A 21,633-nucleotide genomic window follows, 5' to 3' on the forward strand; every position below is an offset into this window, starting at 1 on the left:
GACTTCTGTTTATGTGTTGAATGACAATCTATGACAACAACGTAGTGGTTTCTAAATGATCAGTAAGGATTTCCACTGTTATATGTGGCACATATATAACAAATGGCGAAAAAATAGCATCCATAAACCCTTTTGCCCAAACACATTACATTACACGGCAGTGTCATTTTTGAAAACAGCCTCAATATCACAAGGACAATAAAAACATCAGTATGAAATTCAGTGCGTATGATTTAAAGCAGGTGGTTCAGCACAAGTGAACCTGATGTGATAAATAAACAATGAGGACCTCTGAACACTTAATTACAACAAAGCTGCGCTGGTTCAGCTGTACTCGAGCTCCCCCTAGAGGAGCAAATATCACCTTAGGCAATTAAAGTGGACACTGTAAAAAAAACTCAAATTAACAATCATTTGGTCAGTGAGTCATCATCTAATCTCTAAAGTAGCTAAATATACCCAAATAAATACTCATCCCAAAGTGATGCCTGTGTTTGTTTTTCCCCCCATTTATTGATCCAGAACCCATTCTGTTGTTAAAACCAGAGAAAAGCAATAAATCCTCACATTTAAGAAGCTGGACCCAAAGAAACACAAGTAGTTTTCTCTATGGTGTTTGAAAAACAGCTGCAACAACTGAGCTGAAGCCACACAGTTTGCAAAGCAACAACACAGATTAGCTATACTCCAGCCCCTCGTAGTGGGCAACACGTGTACTTCAAGTCTCCTATTTTATTTCATAGTATCCACAAGAAAAGCTGTGCAGAGACCTACTGGAGACCACTGCACCCTTAGCACCAAATCATAATACACTCATGTCAGAACACAGCATTATACACGCCGTTTTAAATTCTATGTCTACTACACAGTAAATAGATTAGAAATAATAGAAAATATGTTCTTTATAATTGCAAATCTGGTTTTAGAATGATGCCTGTCACGATATTTTAAAACTGACTGGTAGTGTAATGCTAAAAATAAACTCACATAAAAATCGTATCTACATGAAGAACACTAATCTGCTTATTAATCTTGATACAAACGTTATTTGCTACTATTTAAAACTAAATTAAACTACATACAAGTCAGCTAGCTAGCCTTAGCTAGCGGTTAGCACGAACGCCATGTAGCTAGCAGACTATTTTAGTTAGTATATGTTATGAAGGGAAATAGGTTTTGGCAACATTGGCTAATTACAAGTTTAGGTTTGTTTGTATATTATAGGGTTATTTTCATATAGTCTACGCAAATACCTGTATGACATTTAACTCGCACAAGTGTACATTCACAGAACAGCTAATGCTAGCTCGTTTTACATCTGCCACAAACTGTTAACCTACTAGCATGCTAACGCTAGTACAACTAACAGATTACATTTGGGACAAACTGACATGATGCAGCTAGCTAAGTGGACCAAAGTGGAGTTTTTGACCTGGTTACTTGGTGGAAAGTCGAGTGGTCCTCATAATTATTCATCCTCTGAGGACCATGCATGTGTATGGATCAAAGTGTTAACCCCGAGTGACGGCTGATGCTAAAGGGCAAAGTTCACGTATGATCAGCTAATTGGGTTTATTCACCATCTCTCTCTGTCGCTCTCAGACACACGTAGACATTTGCCGACTAAAAAAAAGAAACGTGCCACTCCCCTTTATGTGCTTGATCTGCCCTCGTAGCACCAGGGAGCTCTGGGGAGCACAGCTCCTGTACAGTGGTTAGCCTTTAATATTATGATCTAATCGTCCTTGGCTCTTTGATTTCAGTGTGAGATATTCTGCTGTGTGCATGGTGGAGTCTTCATCGACCCGACTGGACCACAACAGCCTCCCCGCTGCCTTCCCCACTTTCCCGAGAAGGTGAAGCCTTTACAGTCAGAGACCGCTATGAGACGGATAACAGGAAAGGCGAAGGATGAAACTTTGATCGAGCTGCAGAGCACGACGGATTCACAGATCGGAGGTAATTAAATACAGATGAACCCGTTAACCTTTACAGAACCTGGGGGGTCATGAGGAGGTTTCTATCCTGTAAAATCTTGAGACAATGGCTGGTAAACTGCGAGTAGTAACGTATACTCTAACAGAGTACACGATTATAGTAGTAATCCGACTGTATTGATATTGCAATACAAATGCAATTTTAAATAAATGTCTCCACTTGTACAATACAAGATCCCACACGATTAAATACACATATGATTAATGAGCCCCCCAATCCAGCAAAGTACAAATTATTTTCTATTTGTTGACATGTTGCTTGGCTTGTGTAGGTTTTTCAATAACCTAATTAATAAATAGTATAAGGTGTGATGTTTACTTTATTTCAGTGTGTCAGCTTAATAAACGCGCTGTTAAAAATGACTTTTCTGCACTGAAGAGTTGATTCCAGCTGATGTTGGCGTGTGATTTTACAGCAAGTTGCCAGTGACCAGGAGGCAAACAGAAGAGATCAAAGATCGAAACAGTCATGCTGTGTGTTTGTGTGAATAATGTGGGTAGTTTTAAGGAACAGAGAAGCTCCCTAAAACTTGTGACTGTGATGTCAAACCCAAGGCAGCGCTGTTGTTGTTTATTTAAAGTCATAACTATCCTGTCAGACATAGTAACTGTAAACTGTCAGTACACAGTGTAGCCAAGGATCAAAAGGACAAAGACTGTAAGTGTAGCACGTGAGTAAACAAATCCATCTGCCATCTGTTGACATTGGTATGTGTGTGTTTTTTCTAATAAGATCTCTTCATCTGAGACACACAGACTTTACTAACATTTCACAGAGTCACTAGATAAACTAGGTTTAGGTACAGTCTACATAGTTTTCCCATTCATTGACTGGGAAAACTACAATAAGAACATTGGAAATGAGTTCAAACAAATAGCTTTCACTCCCGTGGATCTCCAGATGTCATTTAAACAAAGGACTGTGGTCTTTTATGTTACACATTTTGTCACCCATAGCTCCCATGACCAACGTTACAGTTGGGAAGAAGATTGTTATCGTTATTAAGAGTAAATTAATGTTTCTATAAAGTGCCCAACTTTGAGACAATGTTCTAATTAGTGTTGAAACCACACAAAATTAATAATTTCATGGCGATCCCAAGGTCTGTAATTACTGGAGGTGGCAGGGATCATTGTCTGTGGGGTGTAATGATCAGGAGTAGAGGTTTGCTTAGAGCTAAAATATGTGTATCTAAAGTAAGCTGCTGATAGTTTGTGGATGTACAGGCAGAGGATAGAACCGTTTAATGTATATACTACTATTATTATTTCTAATGTGCCTGAATCTGTGCTGTTTGTTGTTTGGTTGCTCTATTCCTGTTTATCTTCTGCAGATTATAGCATCACTGTTTACAGACTCCTTCATATTTACACAACAACTGTTGCTGATGACTAGCGAATTAATTATTCATATTTTGAAAGAAGCACGCTGCAATAAAAACACAACATCCCAACCATCAATACCTGCTGCTTCCCTGCGGCTTTGCAACAAAATAACACATTTTCCACATTACATTTCCAGGAATGTACAGTTGTGTCAGAACAGGCCTGACAGTAAAACCACGTTAACTTATGAGGAAACCACTAAACAACATGCGCCACTGATCCTGCTGCTGATGTACCATGTGTCACACTTAAATATGATTGACAGCTACCAGGAGCCACACTGAGCTCAACATAACATTAGAAAGGACCTGACATTTATTATGGAAATACTGATTGTATAGCCTGTTAACAAAGACAAATGATTACACTCAGGCTATAGCCATAAACAGGAACACACAGTTCCCTTCTTCGGTGCTAAAACATCTCGGTTATAATATCTAATTTATTAATTCCAATTACAAAATCACAAATTTAGTAAGAACTTTTCACATCCTAACTTGAAAACTACATGAACTAAGTAACCTGTTTACTGTAGACCCTCGTAAACATGCAGAAGAGCAGTAATCAGATTTGTCCTCTACCCCAGAATTATTTTGAATGCATGGGTCAAAGACTTTAATTTTATAGTTGTAGCAGGATATGAAGAAAGCTAGAAGAATAAACAAAGGGAGGCTGTTTTGTTGTCTAATGGAAAATTAATTGCTGTGTGAACAGCAGGACCTGGTTGGCAAAGGTCCAGAAAAGACCAGAAAAGATAAAAACTATTTTATGTCTTTCATGCCTAAATTGATCCTTTACTAAAAAAACATAAATTAAATAGTGGAGGAGGGGCAGTTCAGTTGTTGTGCTTCAAATTGTCTCAAGAGGAGCTACGGCAGTCGGGAAATGCTTTTACACAATAACAAATTAGCAAACTGAATGGTGCTGTGTGGGGTGGTGAGACATTCGTCAGCGGTGTCACAACCAACCTCCGGCTCAGCAGCTGAAGCACAGATTACTATAGAAGTCCAGGGTTGTTCCAAATAGGTCAGAAAACATAATGGACCCTGACAGGGATCGATAGATCCCTAATATGAAAACCGAAGTACACAGAAAATACTCTTAAGTTGCAGTAAGTGCACACCGGTATTGGCTGAACATCTTTTGACCCCTGTTTGTCAGAACACAGCTGACCTAAACGTATTGGAAAAGTCTGATGCTCCTTTGGTAAGAGCAGGACAGACCAGATAATGAGAGACTAAAGTCTGTACTTTGTCTTAAAATGAACCTGCTCTTAATCAAAACAAATTGAATGAATACTCAAACATAAGATAATGACAACCTCATTTAGTGTTTTCATTTACAGCATTGATTAGTCTTGATTACTGCATGAAAACTAAAAGTGTTCATCATTTTCTATACTGCTCTCTTGATGACTTAAATTTGAATGCAATGCCAAACGTCTTTGAAAGGAGCTGGTGTTTTAGTTTTTTTCTTTATCTTTCTGTCAATGCAGTGGAGTATATAAAGTACAGTTTGTTTTACATTTTACCGACTTTGATTGTTACTCAAATCTGTAGCTAAGTGTGTTATAATAGCAAACGACCTCTGGCTCACTTAAATCACTAATAATGCTGCATTAGTAAAAGATCATCAAAGAAATTGAAAAATTAGCATAATTAATCAAAGCATGTTGAGTAAGCATAAACATAAAATCCCACTTAGACCTTCTCTGTTTGTAATTTCCCACTCTTTACTGTGTCAGTGAGTGAGTTTTTAATGAAGGCACATACCCTATTAACTGAGCGTGAGCTGTACATGTTAATACACTGTGGTCATTCTGCAGAGGCTTTGTATGGGCTCTTATCAGGACAGCCACACATGAAAGAGGAAAACAAAAAGAGAGCAGGAAGACAAACATTGACTCAAGTCTGACGATGTGTCGCTGAATGAACACCATGACCTCCATTTTAAGTGCTAAATCTACATATTTTTAGGGGCTTTACTTCCATTTAAGGTGATCTCACTCTGGTATCTGCAGCCGATGAAGTCATCTTCCAGTCAGAGGTGAAACAGGGCTGAAGAGTTGCTACGGAAACAGGCCTCGTAATTGTATTACTCCATTCGATGGAGGCAGGATAGAAAGACAGAGAAAGCAACCAAGACATACCCCCAGCCAACTAGAGGAAAACTACAGTAGAAACATTTGGGATCAAGTTTTGTGTTTGTGCTACAAGAAGTTTCAGATTTCATTTTGAAAATAAATGCTTGATCTTTGTTTAGAAGATGACTTCCAAGTTACTAAGTTTTGCTTTGGCCTATTTTCCTGCCCTTAGGCTACTACTACTACTACTATGTGTATATTAAACACTTGGGCATGAAACACTTAGATGAGGGAAAAGGCTGGCAGGTCATTAAATTAAGTTTTATGTATAATTTATGTACGTTGTCAGGCTGTAGGAACCGTTTTTCTTGTTAGACAAACAGTATGTCTTGGTAAATGCTGATTCATTATTTATTTTTATTGAATCTGATTACAGAGACACAGAAACAAGCTTAATTTGACCCTCTTGCCATATTGCTTGAGCCATATCGGAACCAGACAACCGGGCTAATCACCTGGCATGTCATGTAGCAAGAAAGATGCTTTCCTGTGCCTTAATCTGTGATGGCCAGTATTTAGTTTTTACATGCATCCCTTACATGCCATTTTTTCACTGTGTTATGGTGTGTCTATTATCTAAAGATAATACATTATCTCTGCCCTGCACATGGCTTCTTGTATAACTGTCTGTGGTATTTTTGCACTATAGGAATGTTCAAGACATCTCCCCTTCAGGACTACAATAAGCTCATGATAACCAAGTAAATTTCTTGTGACAGACATTAAACCCCAACAAAAACACTAATAACTAAAAGTAAATGGGATGCTGTTAGACTTTATTATTATTTATGTTTTATAGGGTTTTGTTTTGTCCCATTAGTTTATGTTGAGTTTAGTACTAATTCATCTCACCTCAAGATCCATTCAATAGCTGTTCTGGAGCTTTTAATCATATCACATGGTCCTCATTAGTAGATGACTTTTTCGGCTGAAAGTCAAATCAAGTTTATTTCAAGTCGACAAACAATATGTCCTCATAATTAGTCCTCAGTTCTCAGAAATGTCTTTTCTTTTTCATAGAAGAAAAAGGAAATTTAAAGGTCTACAACTCCATGACACCTAGGCAAACACTGTATGAACTTTAAGATGAAATTGCTGTTACTAAAATAAGACTGATCTTTGAAACTACAATTTTGGTTTTTAACCCTGTAGCAAACACACCTTCACAATTTAAATGGCTATTTTTTTTGCCTTGTTTTTTCCCATAATTAATATGTGACTGGAGGAGTATATATATTTTTGTTCTTTTGTGCTTTGTTAGCTGACTCAACAGTAAATATGCTGAGAGAGATAAAGAGGATGTCTTGTCATGGAAGACTTTGGCCCAGTTAGATGTGGTTTCAACCACATCTGCTAGGCACTCAGAACTTCACTCATACTTTGTGGATTTCAGTCTATTACTTTATCATTTCATACATGTATTTAATATGAGTGCCTAATGCAGCCTGATAAACAAGACTCAGTAGTGTGTAGTGGATGTTGTTCAGTGTGACCTGTTTTATTTGTACCAGACAACTAAGATTTATAACATGTATATTTAATATACTTCGATGCGCAGGCCTTTTGTTTCTTGCCATCTGTCATTCATTGCCTAGAGGGAAGTTGTAGGGCAATTTGTGCCGTGTTTGTATCACTTCTCTTCAGAAACAGAAGATAGAAGTACCGGTATGTGTAATCCAAAGCTTAATTATTCTGTTCGTTGAAGTGTGTGTGTTTTTAATCAAGTAATAAATAGGTGTATCTGCATGAGAAAAGTGAGTAGGGTGGTTTAACTGAGTACCAGCATGTAGTGGAAGAGCTAATTGGTACTTTTTTCCAAATCGTACATAACCACACAGAATCATAGGCAAAAAACTTTTTGGTTTGTTACTGAATCAAATGTACATCAAGCAGCACACCATCAGCACTTTGCTACAGATGGAAGCTCTGCTGAGCTTTTAGGTTGTTTATTTGCTCTGCATCAGAAAGTCTAAATGGACCCAGAGCGCTGCTTTACAAATGAGGCTCTGTGATAGCGTCTTAGCACCAACAATGCATGTTTATGTGCATGTAAACCTGACTTATAGGTTCATACTAATTCCTAACCTGTGTCTGTCTGTTCTTTAAAGATGGTCCTGCAGTGTTGACCGCATTCAGGACAAACCTGCAATCAGGTATGGGCAGATCAGAGGCTGTTTGTGATGCCTGTCTGTCCATTATCTCATCATCATGCTCTGCTCATCAGGCCCTAGTCTCCCCAGTACTATAACAACTTATCTGTTCCAAATGCAGTCTGTCTGTCTGCTCTTTCAGCATTCATCTGAACTTCTGGCTGTATCTGTAGAGCCTGGTACATGGAAATTAATTGTGTCAATGTTAAATCACCACTGATGCATGAATATACAATACATATACTGTAGTGAGGCATGTGTGCATGATAATGTAGTAAATCAGTGAGCATGGCTGCGTCAGTCAGTGTGGTGATGATGTACCTTGTTCTATCATGTACTTTTCTGTCTAATATTGTCTACTTTGTTCGTGAATTAATTTCTATATGACAATACATGTCAGTATCATATAACATGCTGTTTCAAGCTTCATAAATACATAGTAAGTTTATGATCGCTTACCGATTTTGGGAAAAAAAGACAAATACTAGGCACTGCTTGTATTTTCAGACTCAGGAATGCAGGATCCCTTTCATAACATTTGTTTTGACTCATGACTCACTTTGAGCTACACTAAAAAGGCCCCCTCACCTGACAGTTATGTGTGCTGTCATGAAAAAATGAAACTGCTAAGCACAAATTCATGTTTCTCATCTGAGGGCTGAGAGGGCTGCATCTAAAAGCTGATAATGTAGGCGCAAGTGCTCTATTCTTCTGATATACTGTATACTGTAGGTATGCACTTCAGATTTTATCCACTGATATCTTTTGGTATTCATAGCAAGGGAGAATTGTCTGAGCCTCACTGCTCACTGGCCTTCAATGCTCTGGCTATTTGAAGTCAAGCAGTGATTGTGGACTCATCTGCGTTTATCAAATGTGATAAAGGTTCTAGTGGAGTTGAGAAACAAACATGTTGCATTATGGGAAGTGTAAGATCCAGCATTTTTGAAACTAGACGAATGAACAGTTGCTAAATAAATGTTCCTATCCCAACATGAGATAGGACAAGACAAGTGTATTACGCAAGCTTTCTAACTTTTAAACAACTCTCCTAACTAAGATAACAATTAACCAGTCCTAACTTTCACTTTTCCACCACATGATGTTAACTTGTTTAATCTGTAGCCTATGGTTGGTCTTTACCGTTTTTGTTTCATTTTGTATGTTTTCTCATTGTATCTAATAGAGAATGAGACAATGAGAAAAGTGGCATCTGTCGCTAGGTAACAGAAATAAAAGTAGAAGACAGATGTTGGATTGAGTAGTTATGATTTCTTATTCACTACTCATCTTATCTCAATTCAAGACTTAAACACTATTGTAATATGGCCTCAGGGACATAAACATTAACATATTTTTGCTTCCACTTCAAATTGGTTCTGCTCTTTTTAAAATATGTCTTTTATTGCTTTAAATATAGCAACTTTACAAACCACAAACCACAAACCAGACCTGATGAGAAGTGTCATTCATGACATTTATGCAAGTATGTTTTAACATTCAACAAGATTTTATGAGTTGCGGTTTCTATAAAAATATGTAAAAGATGTCAGTATCCTCGGGTAAAACATTAGATCATATGCAAAGAGTTACTGATACTGGGGCATTGATGTTCGTCTATGGATTTCTGTCATTGCCATATCAAGGGCCACTTCTCAGCAGCAGCTGTCCATCTGGGACACTATTTACCAATTTCATGGTGGTTAAAAGTGTCACTTTGATTTAGAGCCCACTAGACTGACATAGATTTTTTGTAAGTTGGCATTCTGGTGGAGGGTATGTTCACAGGAGAATATCCCAGCTCCTGTAAATAGGCTGCTGATGAAGTGTAATTAGGTCGCTTGGGTGGAAAGTTGTTAAACAACAGTGCATGAACTTTACTTTCAGATGATGAAATTCAGTTCATTTGCTCACCCACCGCTGCCCAGAGACATTTGCACAAATGAGTAAACCGAAAGAAAATCAGTTATTTTAAGTGAATGAGCATTGATGCTCATTTGTGCCAGACTGTCGTTAACCCTTGCTGCAGTGAAAGTAGACATACCACACCACTAGCCTGCCTTTGCTTCTGTTTGCTCCAGCTAGGATCTGATAAACTGCTGTACACAGTTGGAGTAAGACCAAAAAAGTGAGACGAAAAAGGAAAGAGGAAAAACCCTGTGCAATACAGTTGCACGGTCAGGGATTCTTCCCACGGGCAGAATATAAAAAAAAACACACTATCATTAGCCCTTTATATGCCCCAGGCCTTGCTGTGGTCTGAGTGATATGGCATATTTTCATTCCTTTCTAGTGAGTATTCAGCCTCCATACGGAAACACCACAGTCTAACTCTCATTTGCTCACTCTGATGTCCGTCAGATGCTTGTGTCTAACCAGACGTGGCTGTGTGGCTGGTCTGAAGCTAAAAGAGGCTGGAGATCTTTGTGTCCTTTATGTGCTGATTGTGTTTCAACTAGGGTGAGTTGGATGTCTGGTACAGCAGTGCCTCCATCCCCAGCCCCTCCCCAAGTCTGTTCCACCACCACCACCCCACCCACACAGGAAGTGCAGCCTTTCCACCATTCAGGAATTCAAGCAAAGAAAGCGGGCGAAGAGCCAAACAATTCAACATGAGCACATTCCCTCTGCTAAAGTTTGCCGTGCGGGGAGAGAGAGGCACTGCAGGAATGTTGTGTGTGCCACAAGTCTGCATTTGTTTGTGTGACTAATTCTGAGTTCAGTGCTGTGATGCATCTGTGTAGTGCTGCTTTTGTGTTTCATCTCTGTCTCTCAGCTCCTATAAAGGCTTTTTTAAGAGTCTGTATCTGCTGATGTTGCCAAGATACTTTTTATTGAACCCTCGTTGACCTAAGTTTGTCTGAACTGAACTCATGTTGCTATAACAATTATTAGCTGGCTAATTATTCTTAAGGGTATAATTTGGTCTTTACTGAACCTTATTATTATTATTATTATCCTTCATATCATATACAATATCCTACATGGATATAAACAGATCAAAACATAGCTTGGGTAAATTACTGGATGCTGTTTGAAGAGAAGAACACTCACTCTATTGTACCATAATATTGTTTATTATGGATGTTTAAAAAATTAAAACAAATTAAAGTTTCTTGCATTGATTAGCACATTTGCAAATGCATACATTCCTACATGGAGTCCAGCTTGACTGTGTTTTGATAATCTAACATGAACCAACACAACTTATTGTAGGAAAACAAATACCAACATAAGGTAACTATTAGTTGATATCATTCAAATGTAAAATTACTGAAAAACACAGTACAGGGACTTACTATTACATACTAAAGAAGGTGTAGCCAAAACTTTATCTGCCTTGTTTGCACTTGGCTTTGAAATAAAGACAAAAAAACTTAGTTCAAAATCACTAAATTATGAAACTGAATAAAACTTTACGCCTCTACATAGATTTCAACTTTGAATACAAACATCACCTTTGTCTTTGTGTGTGATTGTTGCATTTCTTTTGCAGATGAAAACAGTGGAAATGGTGTCAATTCACAATCTGAAAGAGAGAAGCTGCCTGGACATACAGAGGTAAGTTACGATTTGTTTGTGGGTGTTGTGGAAAACACTTATTTGCATTTTGTCCAGAGTTAAATAAGAAGATTCACGTGTCTGCACAGTAACCTACATATAAAGCTACAGCAGCAGCTCAGCTTAGCATAAAGACTGGAAAACAGGGAATAACGTGTTAAACAGGTTTTAACTACCGGTACTTTCCTGTCAACAACACTGACGATGTTTGGTTAATGCTTCATATTTAATTTACTAAGAGTAAAGTCAAGTTAAGTCAAACTGTGCGAAGGAGACTGAGTAATATCATATATGATCATTAAGAAATGTTTTTATTTGATTGGTATAATCCACAGTCAAGATTTTTTTACTTTATTTTACTCTTGTTTAATGTGTGTGTGTGTGTGTGTGTGTGTGTGTGTGTGTGTGTGTGTGTGTGTGTGTGTGTGTGTGTGTGTGTGTGTGTGTGTGTGAGATTTTGTAGGCTGTGCTTTTGTTGACTCACTTCTCACATCGCTGAGTCACAAGTCAAAGAGCTTGTTTCATTTCTCTCTGAGTCTGGTTCTCAGTGATATACTGAGACTAACCAGCAGATGTTTTATCCCTCTTACTTCCTAACACTTCTGTTTCTGTGAAACAGGTTTCAGTGTGTGAATCGAACAGTTTCCTGTCAGTGGAAATCTATCAAACGCATCTATTGTAATGTTCTCATTAAGTCAGAACATGATTGGATAACGCTGTGATGAATGTTCGCACCTCAGTTACGCGAAGCCTGCTAGAGGATGTGAGGGTCTGATAAACAAGCTGGGTGGAGTTCAGTAAACTACAGAACATAATGGGTACTCCATGCTATTGTTAACTCCATGTATTATGTGCACTTTGCACTTTGCATTTTGTTCTCTGCTCTGTGATGTGTGTTTTAAATTCTGGAAAAGGAATTTATTTTTTGTTCTGTCAGTATCTGTAGTAAGAGACAAATATTATTTGTGTGTATGTTGCTTTTTCTCCCCACTCTGAAAAAGCTAAAAGTGTTATTTTGTGCCTGTTGTTTCTCCTTCAGACAGACAAGTTGCAACCAAACAAAGACACCGTGTTCTTCAGGGATGGAGTGCGAAGAATAGACTTTGTGTTGTCTTATGTAGACGAAAAAGATGGAGAAAAGAAACAGGTATGTGTAACAGAAATGTAGCAGTCAGTTGACTCATCAGTTCACTATGTGTCCAGTGACTCAGTGATGTGATGCTCACATTATTACACAATTTGTAAAAAAAAACAGGAATACGTCGTAATACAAAGAAGAACTGAGAGTCAAATATATTTGACATGACATTTTTGACTGGAAAATTCTTATTGAAATAAACTGAGGCTAAATGATTTTATTGTATGAAGCAGAGTAATAAAAAGAGAAGTGTGTTATGTGTTTATTTGCAAAAGCTACACACTGACTTATAGTGGGAGATCCCTGTCAGAAATTCTCCATACTGTGCAGATGTTGTCTTCCAAACTGTGTTTCCTTCCTGTTAGAAAAGTGTCTCAGTTTGTGCCTTCACAGGCCTACAGGTAGACGACATTTAGCAGGTTATAGCTACATTGACATAAACAGGATTCTGAAAACATCATAGCACAGGGACCTCGTTATTAAAAGTCTTGACTGGCTGTGGCAGGTTTCTGTCGTGGTCGTCATTATGTTGTACCCTCCTCCTTTTTCCTCTCGCTCTCACACAGTTGAATACATTCACACCTGGAAGTTGCACAGTAATAGCTACAAAACCAAAAATAACTCTGTGCTCAGAGGTCGAAACATTTAACTGGTGTTTTTGGAAAAGCGGTTCTTTGTTTCCGAGATCACACAACCAGAGTCAATTTCACAATACATTAAATTGTTAAGAAGGAGAAAAAATGATATGATCATGGTATATCATTGATGATACAATATGAGAATTTAAACTCACTACCAGACGCTGTCCGTCTCCATCACAGTTCTTACAGCTCGACAAACACACACCTGTGCTTTGTTAATTTTTTCTAATTTACATGAGTAAAGGAGAAAATGTGGATCCGGCTCTCATGTTTGTGGTTTGTGTGTTTGTCCACAGGAAAGGAGGAGGGAGTTTGAAGCTAATCTTGAGAAAGCAGGACTGGAGCTGGAGACAGAGGACAAAACAGTAAGAAATTCATACACGGAGTACTTGCGCCATCTAGTGGATTTTGACTGAGGCATATCACATTCTGCAGAAAAAAAGTCTTAAAGGGATGGCTCACTTTTCTACTCATTATGCTGCCATGCTCCTCTACTCTTCACAAATATCTACAGTTTAGCTTCCTCTTCTATTTTTGCTTCTATCAGGACTCCAAAGACCAAAAGTCATATTTCTTGAAGATCCATGCTCCATGGGATGTGCTGGCCACCTATGCTGATGTCTTAAAGATCAAGGTTCCTTTCAAGGTTAGCGATATCCCCCACGGTCGGGACATCCCATGGGAGTGGCTCTCGCATCCTTTCCGCCTTCCGGAGCATGTAATGCACCCACAATCTGACTATTTCACCTACCACTTTGACAAGACCAAAACGGACTTTTACCTTATCAATGACAAGGAGACATTCTTCCCACCATCCACCAGAAACAGGATCGTGAGTATTCATCTGGTCAAATCAAAATTTGTAATTTTCATAATTTGTAAGGTTGTCAACATATATTGGGTCTGAGATTCTAATTCAGTTTAATTTCATTCTTGAATCTTAAATTCTTTCCTTGTTGTTAGGTTTTCTATATCCTGGCTCGTTGTCCGTACTACAAAGAGGGTCGGAAAGAAAAAGACAAGACTGGAATCAAGCGTCTACTTAGCAATGGGACCTACACAGCGGCCTTTCCACTCCATGATGTAAGAACATACATATGAATTTGTTGTTTCAAAGTACATTTACTCAAGTTACCAACTTTCAGATGCTGTACTTTAACGTCACGATACTTTTTACTTCTACTTAACAACAGAAATGACTATGTACAACTATTACTCTTATCTGTCCTCCTTTCCAGATTAAGATTAACAAAACCTTAATCCTCATGATATAAACAATTTCTTAACTGCTTACTAAACAACACGTTCATACTGCACTGTTTTCATTTCAGTGTCGATACTGGAAAAGGGCGAGAAATGCCGAATGTGAGAGTGAGCGCTACAACTTGTACAAGCACTGGGCCAGATTTCTCTGTTTTTACAAAGAGCAGCCTTTGAACCTCATCAGGTGATAAAGCAACCCCTTAAAGACGTCTTGTGTTGTTGTCAGACAGGATTTCACAGTTATTGCTGATTCTGATGCAGTAATATGAAATGTCAAGTGTTTCAGGTTTTGATTCTTTGGTTGCAGGAAGTACTATGGGGAAAAGATTGGGATCTACTTTGCTTGGCTGGGCTTCTACACAGAGATGCTGTTCTTTGCAGCCGTGATGGGCCTTATATGTTTCGTCTATGGAGTTCTCAGTTATGATGACAACATATCAAGGTTTGTACCACCAGAGGGCATAAGTGAGCAGGCAACCATGTGGGGAAAATTATGTGGAGTCTACACAACATATGGTCGTTAACAATTATAACCTAAACAATGGGCGTTCATATGGCATTATAGTAGCCTCCACCCCTTTACAAAAGCAAGATGGATGATTATGGATCCTGACAGCAGATATTCAGTCAGATAGCCTGTTCAGAACTGGATTCTGAACAGGATGCATGGAAGAGGAGAGGGTGGGTGTGACATGCAGCAAAGGTGCCCAGCCATACTCAAACTGGGGATGCTGTGGATATGTGGCACATCCAGCTACAGAGGTGCTCCAGAAATGCTGTTAACACTGATTTTATTCTCCTTTTTTTAAGCAAAGAAATATGTGACGCTGAGATCGGAGGCAGTATTCTGATGTGTCCACTATGTGATAAAAAATGCACTTTCTGGACGCTCAACTCTACTTGTCTCTCATCCTGGGTAAAATATTTTCACTTGATGTGTTCATTTAAAGCTAAATTTACCAGTTAAGCTTATGCTAGATACATGAAATGTGTAGATATTGTATGTGAGAAAATGTGAGTCAGTCGAATGTAAGAAAGAGAAACTGTTCATCTGATGATGCTGATTTAATCATAGCAGATACATACAGTAAATGAATTGTGGCCTACTGAGCAAGCAGTATGTCACCCTGTTTATGCTCAGCCTGTCGCTTCCTCTGCTTCTCTAAAGAACTATATCTTTTCTATGTTGTCTCTTCCAGCAATCCCATCTGTTTGACAATGAGGGAACAGTATTCTTTGCCATATTTATGGGGATTTGGGGTAAGTATCATTCACTATTGTGTTTAACCTGTGTGGAAGAGCCAGCACAGCTCCCCTCCTGTACGACAGATTTTCACAGTTAAAGCCTTTCACACTAAAGCACTGACCTTTACTCATACCGCTTCAGCGCAGAACAACGTGCCAGCACAATTATGTTGCAGTTGGACAGCTTGCCCAGCACAGTGTAGACCAAGCGTGCCTTAAAACTGGTGTCATGCACTGTGTTTTGCCAAGAAGTGAGCACAGCTGAACATGTTACACTTCCAAAACTCAACAAAAGGACTTATCTTATAAACTCTGAACAAAAGCTATAAAATGAAAATGGTCATTAAAGAGCATTGGACCGCAAACACAGTGACACAATGAGAGAACCAGCATATGTTCTCACTATAGAACAAACTTGATGCACCACAAGTAACTCTCATAATAAGATAAACAACTGTTTATGCCTTCTCTCTGACATCTTTTGACAGTAACTCTGTTTTTGGAGCTCTGGAAGCGACGGCAGGCGCGGCTGGAGTACGAGTGGGACTTGGTGGACTTCGAAGAGGAGCAGCAACAGCTTCAAATCCGGCCAGAGTTTGAGATCAAATGCACTAACAGGAGATTAAACAAAATTACTCAGGTACTTTGTCGTGTACTTTCAAACACAACATTTAACATGCCAAAAAAAGATGTGGCTTTAAGATTCGTTTTAAAACAATAAAATAATAATGCTTCTTTCAGGAAATGGAGCCTTATCTACCCATCACCACCAAGTGTGCTCGCTACTGCCTCTCTGCAGCCACTGTGATTTTTTGGGTAACTGAATATTCACCTCCATTGTGTGAGTACTACATATAATGTCAAACACTGCCAGCAGCTTTATATTGTGTGTTTGTTGTCCACAGATATCTCTGATTATAGCCTGTATCATCGGGGTCATAGCGTACAGACTGGCCGTGTATGCTTCTTTTGCAAGTGTCATTAAAGACCCTGTGAGGAAGATCCAGTTGGTGGGAAGATTCATCACTCCACAGCTAGCGACTTCAGTCACTGCTTCCTGCATCAACTTTGTCACCATCATGGTCCTCAATTTCTTCTATGAAAGGGTTGCCATTTGGATCACTGATATGGGTGAGGAGGTGTCTGACGTTTTAGAAACAAACCATATCAATCTGAGTTTCCTCTGTGACACTTTACAGTGCTCACCCGAGTAATGTCCAGAGAAGTTCAGTGTTCTTAGAATGAATCCACAGCTAATAAACAAGGAAAGCTTCTGGAAAATATGGGACTAAAACATTAAACTGTTACCAACAATAACAAATGACAGGAGTTTATAGAGTCTGTCTGTTATTTTATCCAAATCTACAGAAATCCCCAAAACCCACCTGGAGTATGAGAACAGGTTGACCACGAAGATGTTCATGTTCCAGTTCGTCAACTACTATTCCTCATGTTTCTACGTAGCCTTCTTTAAAGGCAAATTTGTGAATTATCCTGGTGACTATTCCTACATGTTTGGCAAATGGACCAATCTGAGGAATGAAGAGGTGAGGTTTTTTTTGATTCACTTGTTTTAATCCAACATCAAAGTGCACTGGACAGAGATCTTCTTTACATCAACACATGATGGCAGCTTCATAAATCGACTGATTTCAACAGGAAATCCATCAAACAAAGGTGTGTGATATAAAAGCAAAAACCTCTTGCTGTCCTAGTGTGACCCCGGAGGCTGTCTGATTGAGCTGAGCACACAGCTGGTGATCATCATGGCTGGAAAACAGTTGTGGGGGAACATTCAAGAAGCACTGCTGCCGTGAGTCCTCCACCCCAATCTGTGTCCTCTTCATTTTTCACTTCATTCATTTACTCACTGCAAAATAAAGAAAAAAAGTTTTACTGGTAAACACAGGCATGTTAGGAACATTTATTTCCGCTCCAAAATGTGAGACATTGTGTGCAGAACTTACCAGAATACAAATTTATTTTTATTTTGAATGTTCAGATTCAGCCCGTCACAGCAGGGAACTGTGTGCTTTGTCGTATCTTATCGTATGGCTCTCCCCAACATCTACACAGGTTGATGCGTAACTGGTGGAGTAGCAGGAGGGGGCGGCACCACCCTGAGAACCACTACAGCCGCTGGGAGCAGGACCACGTTTTGCAGAACTTCAGTCAGCTGGGATTGTTCTACGAGTACCTGGAGATGGGTGAGTCGCAGACAAAGAGAGACAAAGTGCCATTCTTGCAGGCCGATTATTGAATGTTCCACTTTTTCTCACTCACTCTCTCTGGCCGCTCTCCCCGTCTGTCATTTCAGTGATCCAGTTTGGCTTCATTACTCTGTTTGTGGCCTCTTTTCCTTTGGCCCCCCTTCTGGCTCTGTTCAACAACATCCTGGAGATCAGGGTGGACGCCTGGAAGTTCACCACCCAGTTCAGACGACCAGTGGCAGCCAAGGCTCGAAGCATCGGGGCATGGCAGGAGATCCTCAACGCTGTGGCCATTTTGTCTGTTGTTACTAACGTGAGTTTTGTTTCTCAGAAGTGTAAAATAATGTAGGCACATTAGGGGGGTTTATATCAAATTCATCTTCTTTTTTCTTTTGCTCCTACAGGCTTTCATCATGGCGTTCACCTCAGACATGATCCCCCGTATGGTCTACCTGTATGCCTACAGTAAAGAAGGCAGCATGAAGGGCTATGTCAACAACAGCCTATCTGTATTCCACATCTCACAGATAGATAAGCCCAACTTGCCAGACGACGACGACTCGTTTGATAACTCAACCACCTGCAGGTACATACATGTGGAGCTGTAGCTAATTTTCATACTTTGAGGAGCTTTAAAGCTGCACTATTCACATTTTAATAAACAAGCAGTATGATACTATGTTTAATGTGACCAGAGTTGCACCTAGTGACCAACTCTATATTTTCTAAACCATATTTTCTATGGGTTTTGCTAAACGTATAAACAGGCACACACTTTTTAGGAGGCAATATGTTGTCATTGGTGGCTAGAAAGTTGGAATTTTAATACATTTTGATTTAAGATTTTAAATTATAGATATCTGTATCTGCAATTAGCTGTTAAGCTGAAATTGTATAGTATTTCTGATGTTTACTAGTATTACTGCATTCACAAACATTACTCACTGCTTCTTTTGTACAGATATCGAGACTATCGTTACCCTCCAGGCCACGACAAAGAGTACACTCACACAATGCAGTTCTGGCACATCCTGGCAGCCAAAATGGCCTTCATTATTATCATGGAAGTAAGACAATGCATATTTTTCCCTGTTTTAATGCTCAAAAGGTAAATACTAATGTATTGATGTCAGGAGTTGATTAAATCTTTACCATGTCATATTTGTCTCTTGCAGCACGTTGTCTTTGTGGTGAAGTTCTTCGTTGCATGGATGATTCCAGACATCCCGTCAGATGTGAAGGCACGGGTTAAACGAGAGCGTTATCTGATTCAAGAGTACCTGCACAACTATGAGGTGGAGAGGCTCAAACTCCAGCTGAGTGCCAGTTTCATTACAGAGCCGGTGTCAGAAATATCCTCTATGACAGACAAGCATGAGGTGTTGTCTGAGTGCCTGTAGCCTCTGCTGCACACCTCTAGTGAAACAAGACAAGAATGGACACGTCTGGGAGTTTTCTCCATATATGCACGGGTTTCTGACTGTGGACTAGAAACACGTTGATCTTTCCTTTTTGAATGGACATTATGTGTCAAGATGGAATTTTACATACATACAGTATATTAAAACTTGTATAAGGGCATCAGAAAAAAATCCAATGCAACATTCTCAGTTGAAACAAGTGTGCCATAAATGTGTGGATGCAAAGAGCAAAAGACTGTAACTGCGGTTTGTCCAGTTGCTGATGTGATGTCTTCAGACTCCCTTTGACAAAAACAGTGTTTATGTGCTGTTGTTTGCAGGGTTTAATACATCGTTAGGTGGAATTGGCCTTTACAAAGTCGGTAGAAGGATGGTAATTGTGGTTTGAAAATCATATTTAACTATGAATGTAGAAAATACTATTTAAAAAAAAATACATGAGAGATGAATCCTGATTTAAAAAGATAAATGTCTGGTGCTCACTGCTCAGACAGTTTCACTAACTTTCCTAATCGTCTAAAAAGTTATTTGCCTATTGTTTGGTTACACTGACCTATAGCTGGGCTATAAGATTCTCATGTGATTGTACTCTATTTAGGCAAACTGTGCATTTGAAAACCAAGTACCTCCACCACACTGCAGTGATGCTGTAACAATCAGAAATGCGATGTCACTCCATCCATCCCGCCCTGAGTTATGGACTGCAGCAGTAATATGGTGAGACGGAAGCTGCAGACTCGCCACGTTTCATCCTTCAAATCTATTTCTAACTTGCTTTGGGACCAACTACATAAGATTTCTACCACAAGAAGAAAATGTTTATATCTTGACAGAGTTTGTGTTTTATTAGGTCGTGTGGCTGGCCCATATTTCTGTGTTTTTATTTCCATGTGGCAGCACTACACGTCATTACAGTCCGAAACTATTGTAACCTTCATTTCGTACATATGCAGAAAGGATAGGAGCCTCTTGTACCCTGGTTGGGAAATGTGAGAGAGGATTTCAATGACTTAACTAAACAACTTTTAGTACTTGGTCATACTTCCTACCTGGATTCTGTAGATATGTTGCTGTAGATATAAAGAATGTCATATCTATCTATTTAAAGGAATTATGGTGCAGTTAATTTATTGATTTGTTTCTGATCTGTTTGTGTTTAGAGTTACATCATAATCTTGTTTATTCGCAGTACATGATTTCTTATTTTGTGCTATTCATTACCACAAGCAGTGTCAATTCAAACAGCTCTTCATCCTATATTTTAATACTTCTTCAAGGGACCAGACAAGTAAAAACTAACTCTCTAACTCTACTAACAAGTAAAAGAAACTCATACAAAAGTCTGGTTATATGTATTTACCAGACACAGTAAAACTTTTATTAACCTACAACAATAACATATATTTACATTTATCTGTGTTTGTGTCTTTGTGATTTATTTGTTAATGATGCTCTTGCTAATCCCAGCTATAGAAAAATTATATTTGAGAGTCAAAAAATTAAGGCTGACTTCTTCAGATCTCAGGATTAAAACCTTTTTATGTTTGTTGAGCATGATTTGTTGATAACAGTATGCAGATATCAGATGTGTGCCAAGACTTTGTTGCATGACGTATTTCTCAACAAACGCCTTAAACGTCTTTGTTTACTTGTTTTTCTATGGTTTTGTAATGACAAACTTTCCTATCTGAATTCAAAACCTGTTTCATATCATACGTTTCTGCTGCTAGTTAATGCAAAGCAGTTGTTTTGTCTGACTTCTTGTGCATGAATGGCTCTTTATAAATATTTTGTCTGTTACATTTTTTGTTCACTGCAGCCTATTGTAAAGCTGTTAAGATTCACAATAAATGATGTAATACCTAGTCGTAATATGCGAGTCATTTGTACATAATAACATAAAACCAGATAACAACCCATTCAAATAAATGGATATTTGTAATATTTACCCTTAAGATTACATTTTATCTTATTACACTCCCCACTGAAGTATGTATAACTTATATGTCAGCTCTGTATTATTATTGTGGCTAATATTTAATAATTTTTTTTACTTTAATGTTCAGGTAGAAAGTTTGTTCTTTAGACTTTAGTGTCGCTGTAACAGGTGAATTTAGAGATCACACAGTTATAGTTAGTACACAGTTGAAAACCCTTCTGTAAGTGCTGAACTTAAATCAATAACAAATAACTACACTAATAAATTATTTAGGAACATTGATAAAAACACAAAAACTAAATAACCATAAGTATTTAGCATCAATTGTGTCACAATAATATTAAAAAAGTGTGTTCCCTGCTTGTTCATCTCACCACCAGGTGGCGCACAATGACCACAAATAAAAACTGCGGCCGCTCTACTGCTAAAACTGCTTTTCCCTCTTTTGTCATTTAATCCCACAACATTACGATCTAGAGCTTCTCTTTAATATTTTCTTATTCCTGTTATTATCATTATTATTAATATATTTATTAATG

General features: G+C 38.6%; 1 protein-coding gene across 2 annotated transcripts; it reads left to right on the forward strand.

Moving 5' to 3' along the window:
* Nucleotides 1-1,671: 1,671 nt before the first annotated feature.
* ano5b (anoctamin 5b) lies at nucleotides 1,672-21,020 on the forward strand. Of its 2 annotated transcripts, XM_026378560.2 has the most exons (21): nucleotides 1,672-1,959; nucleotides 7,635-7,679; nucleotides 11,173-11,237; nucleotides 12,277-12,384; nucleotides 13,313-13,381; nucleotides 13,564-13,848; nucleotides 13,980-14,099; nucleotides 14,348-14,463; nucleotides 14,587-14,721; nucleotides 15,090-15,195; nucleotides 15,479-15,539; nucleotides 16,013-16,164; nucleotides 16,266-16,340; nucleotides 16,430-16,655; nucleotides 16,893-17,071; nucleotides 17,240-17,337; nucleotides 17,601-17,731; nucleotides 17,842-18,047; nucleotides 18,139-18,320; nucleotides 18,696-18,801; nucleotides 18,910-21,020. In XM_026378560.2, the coding sequence occupies exons 1-21, from the start codon at nucleotides 1,884-1,886 to the stop codon at nucleotides 19,132-19,134; spliced, it is 2,766 nt and encodes a 921-aa protein (XP_026234345.1). In that variant the 5' UTR covers nucleotides 1,672-1,883; the 3' UTR covers nucleotides 19,135-21,020. The 2 variants fall into 2 exon arrangements, with proteins under 2 accessions (XP_026234345.1, XP_026234344.1); XM_026378559.2 differs by lacking the exon at nucleotides 7,635-7,679.
* Nucleotides 21,021-21,633: the final 613 nt, after the last annotated feature.

Source organism: Anabas testudineus, chromosome 3, assembly GCF_900324465.2.
Source record: "Anabas testudineus chromosome 3, fAnaTes1.2, whole genome shotgun sequence".
Classification (NCBI taxonomy): Eukaryota; Metazoa; Chordata; class Actinopteri; order Anabantiformes; family Anabantidae; genus Anabas; species Anabas testudineus.

Excerpts from the sequence above, each read along its gene's own strand:
- ano5b (XM_026378560.2), top strand. The coding sequence starts at position 1,884 with ATGAGACGGATAACAGGAAAGGCGAAGGATGAAACTTTGATCGAGCTG. Across the intron at positions 13,849-13,979 it reads CATCCACCAGAAACAGGATC|GTTTTCTATATCCTGGCTCG; the intron begins GTGAGTATTCAT and ends CCTTGTTGTTAG. Across the intron at positions 17,732-17,841 it reads CTACGAGTACCTGGAGATGG|TGATCCAGTTTGGCTTCATT; the intron begins GTGAGTCGCAGA and ends CTGTCATTTCAG.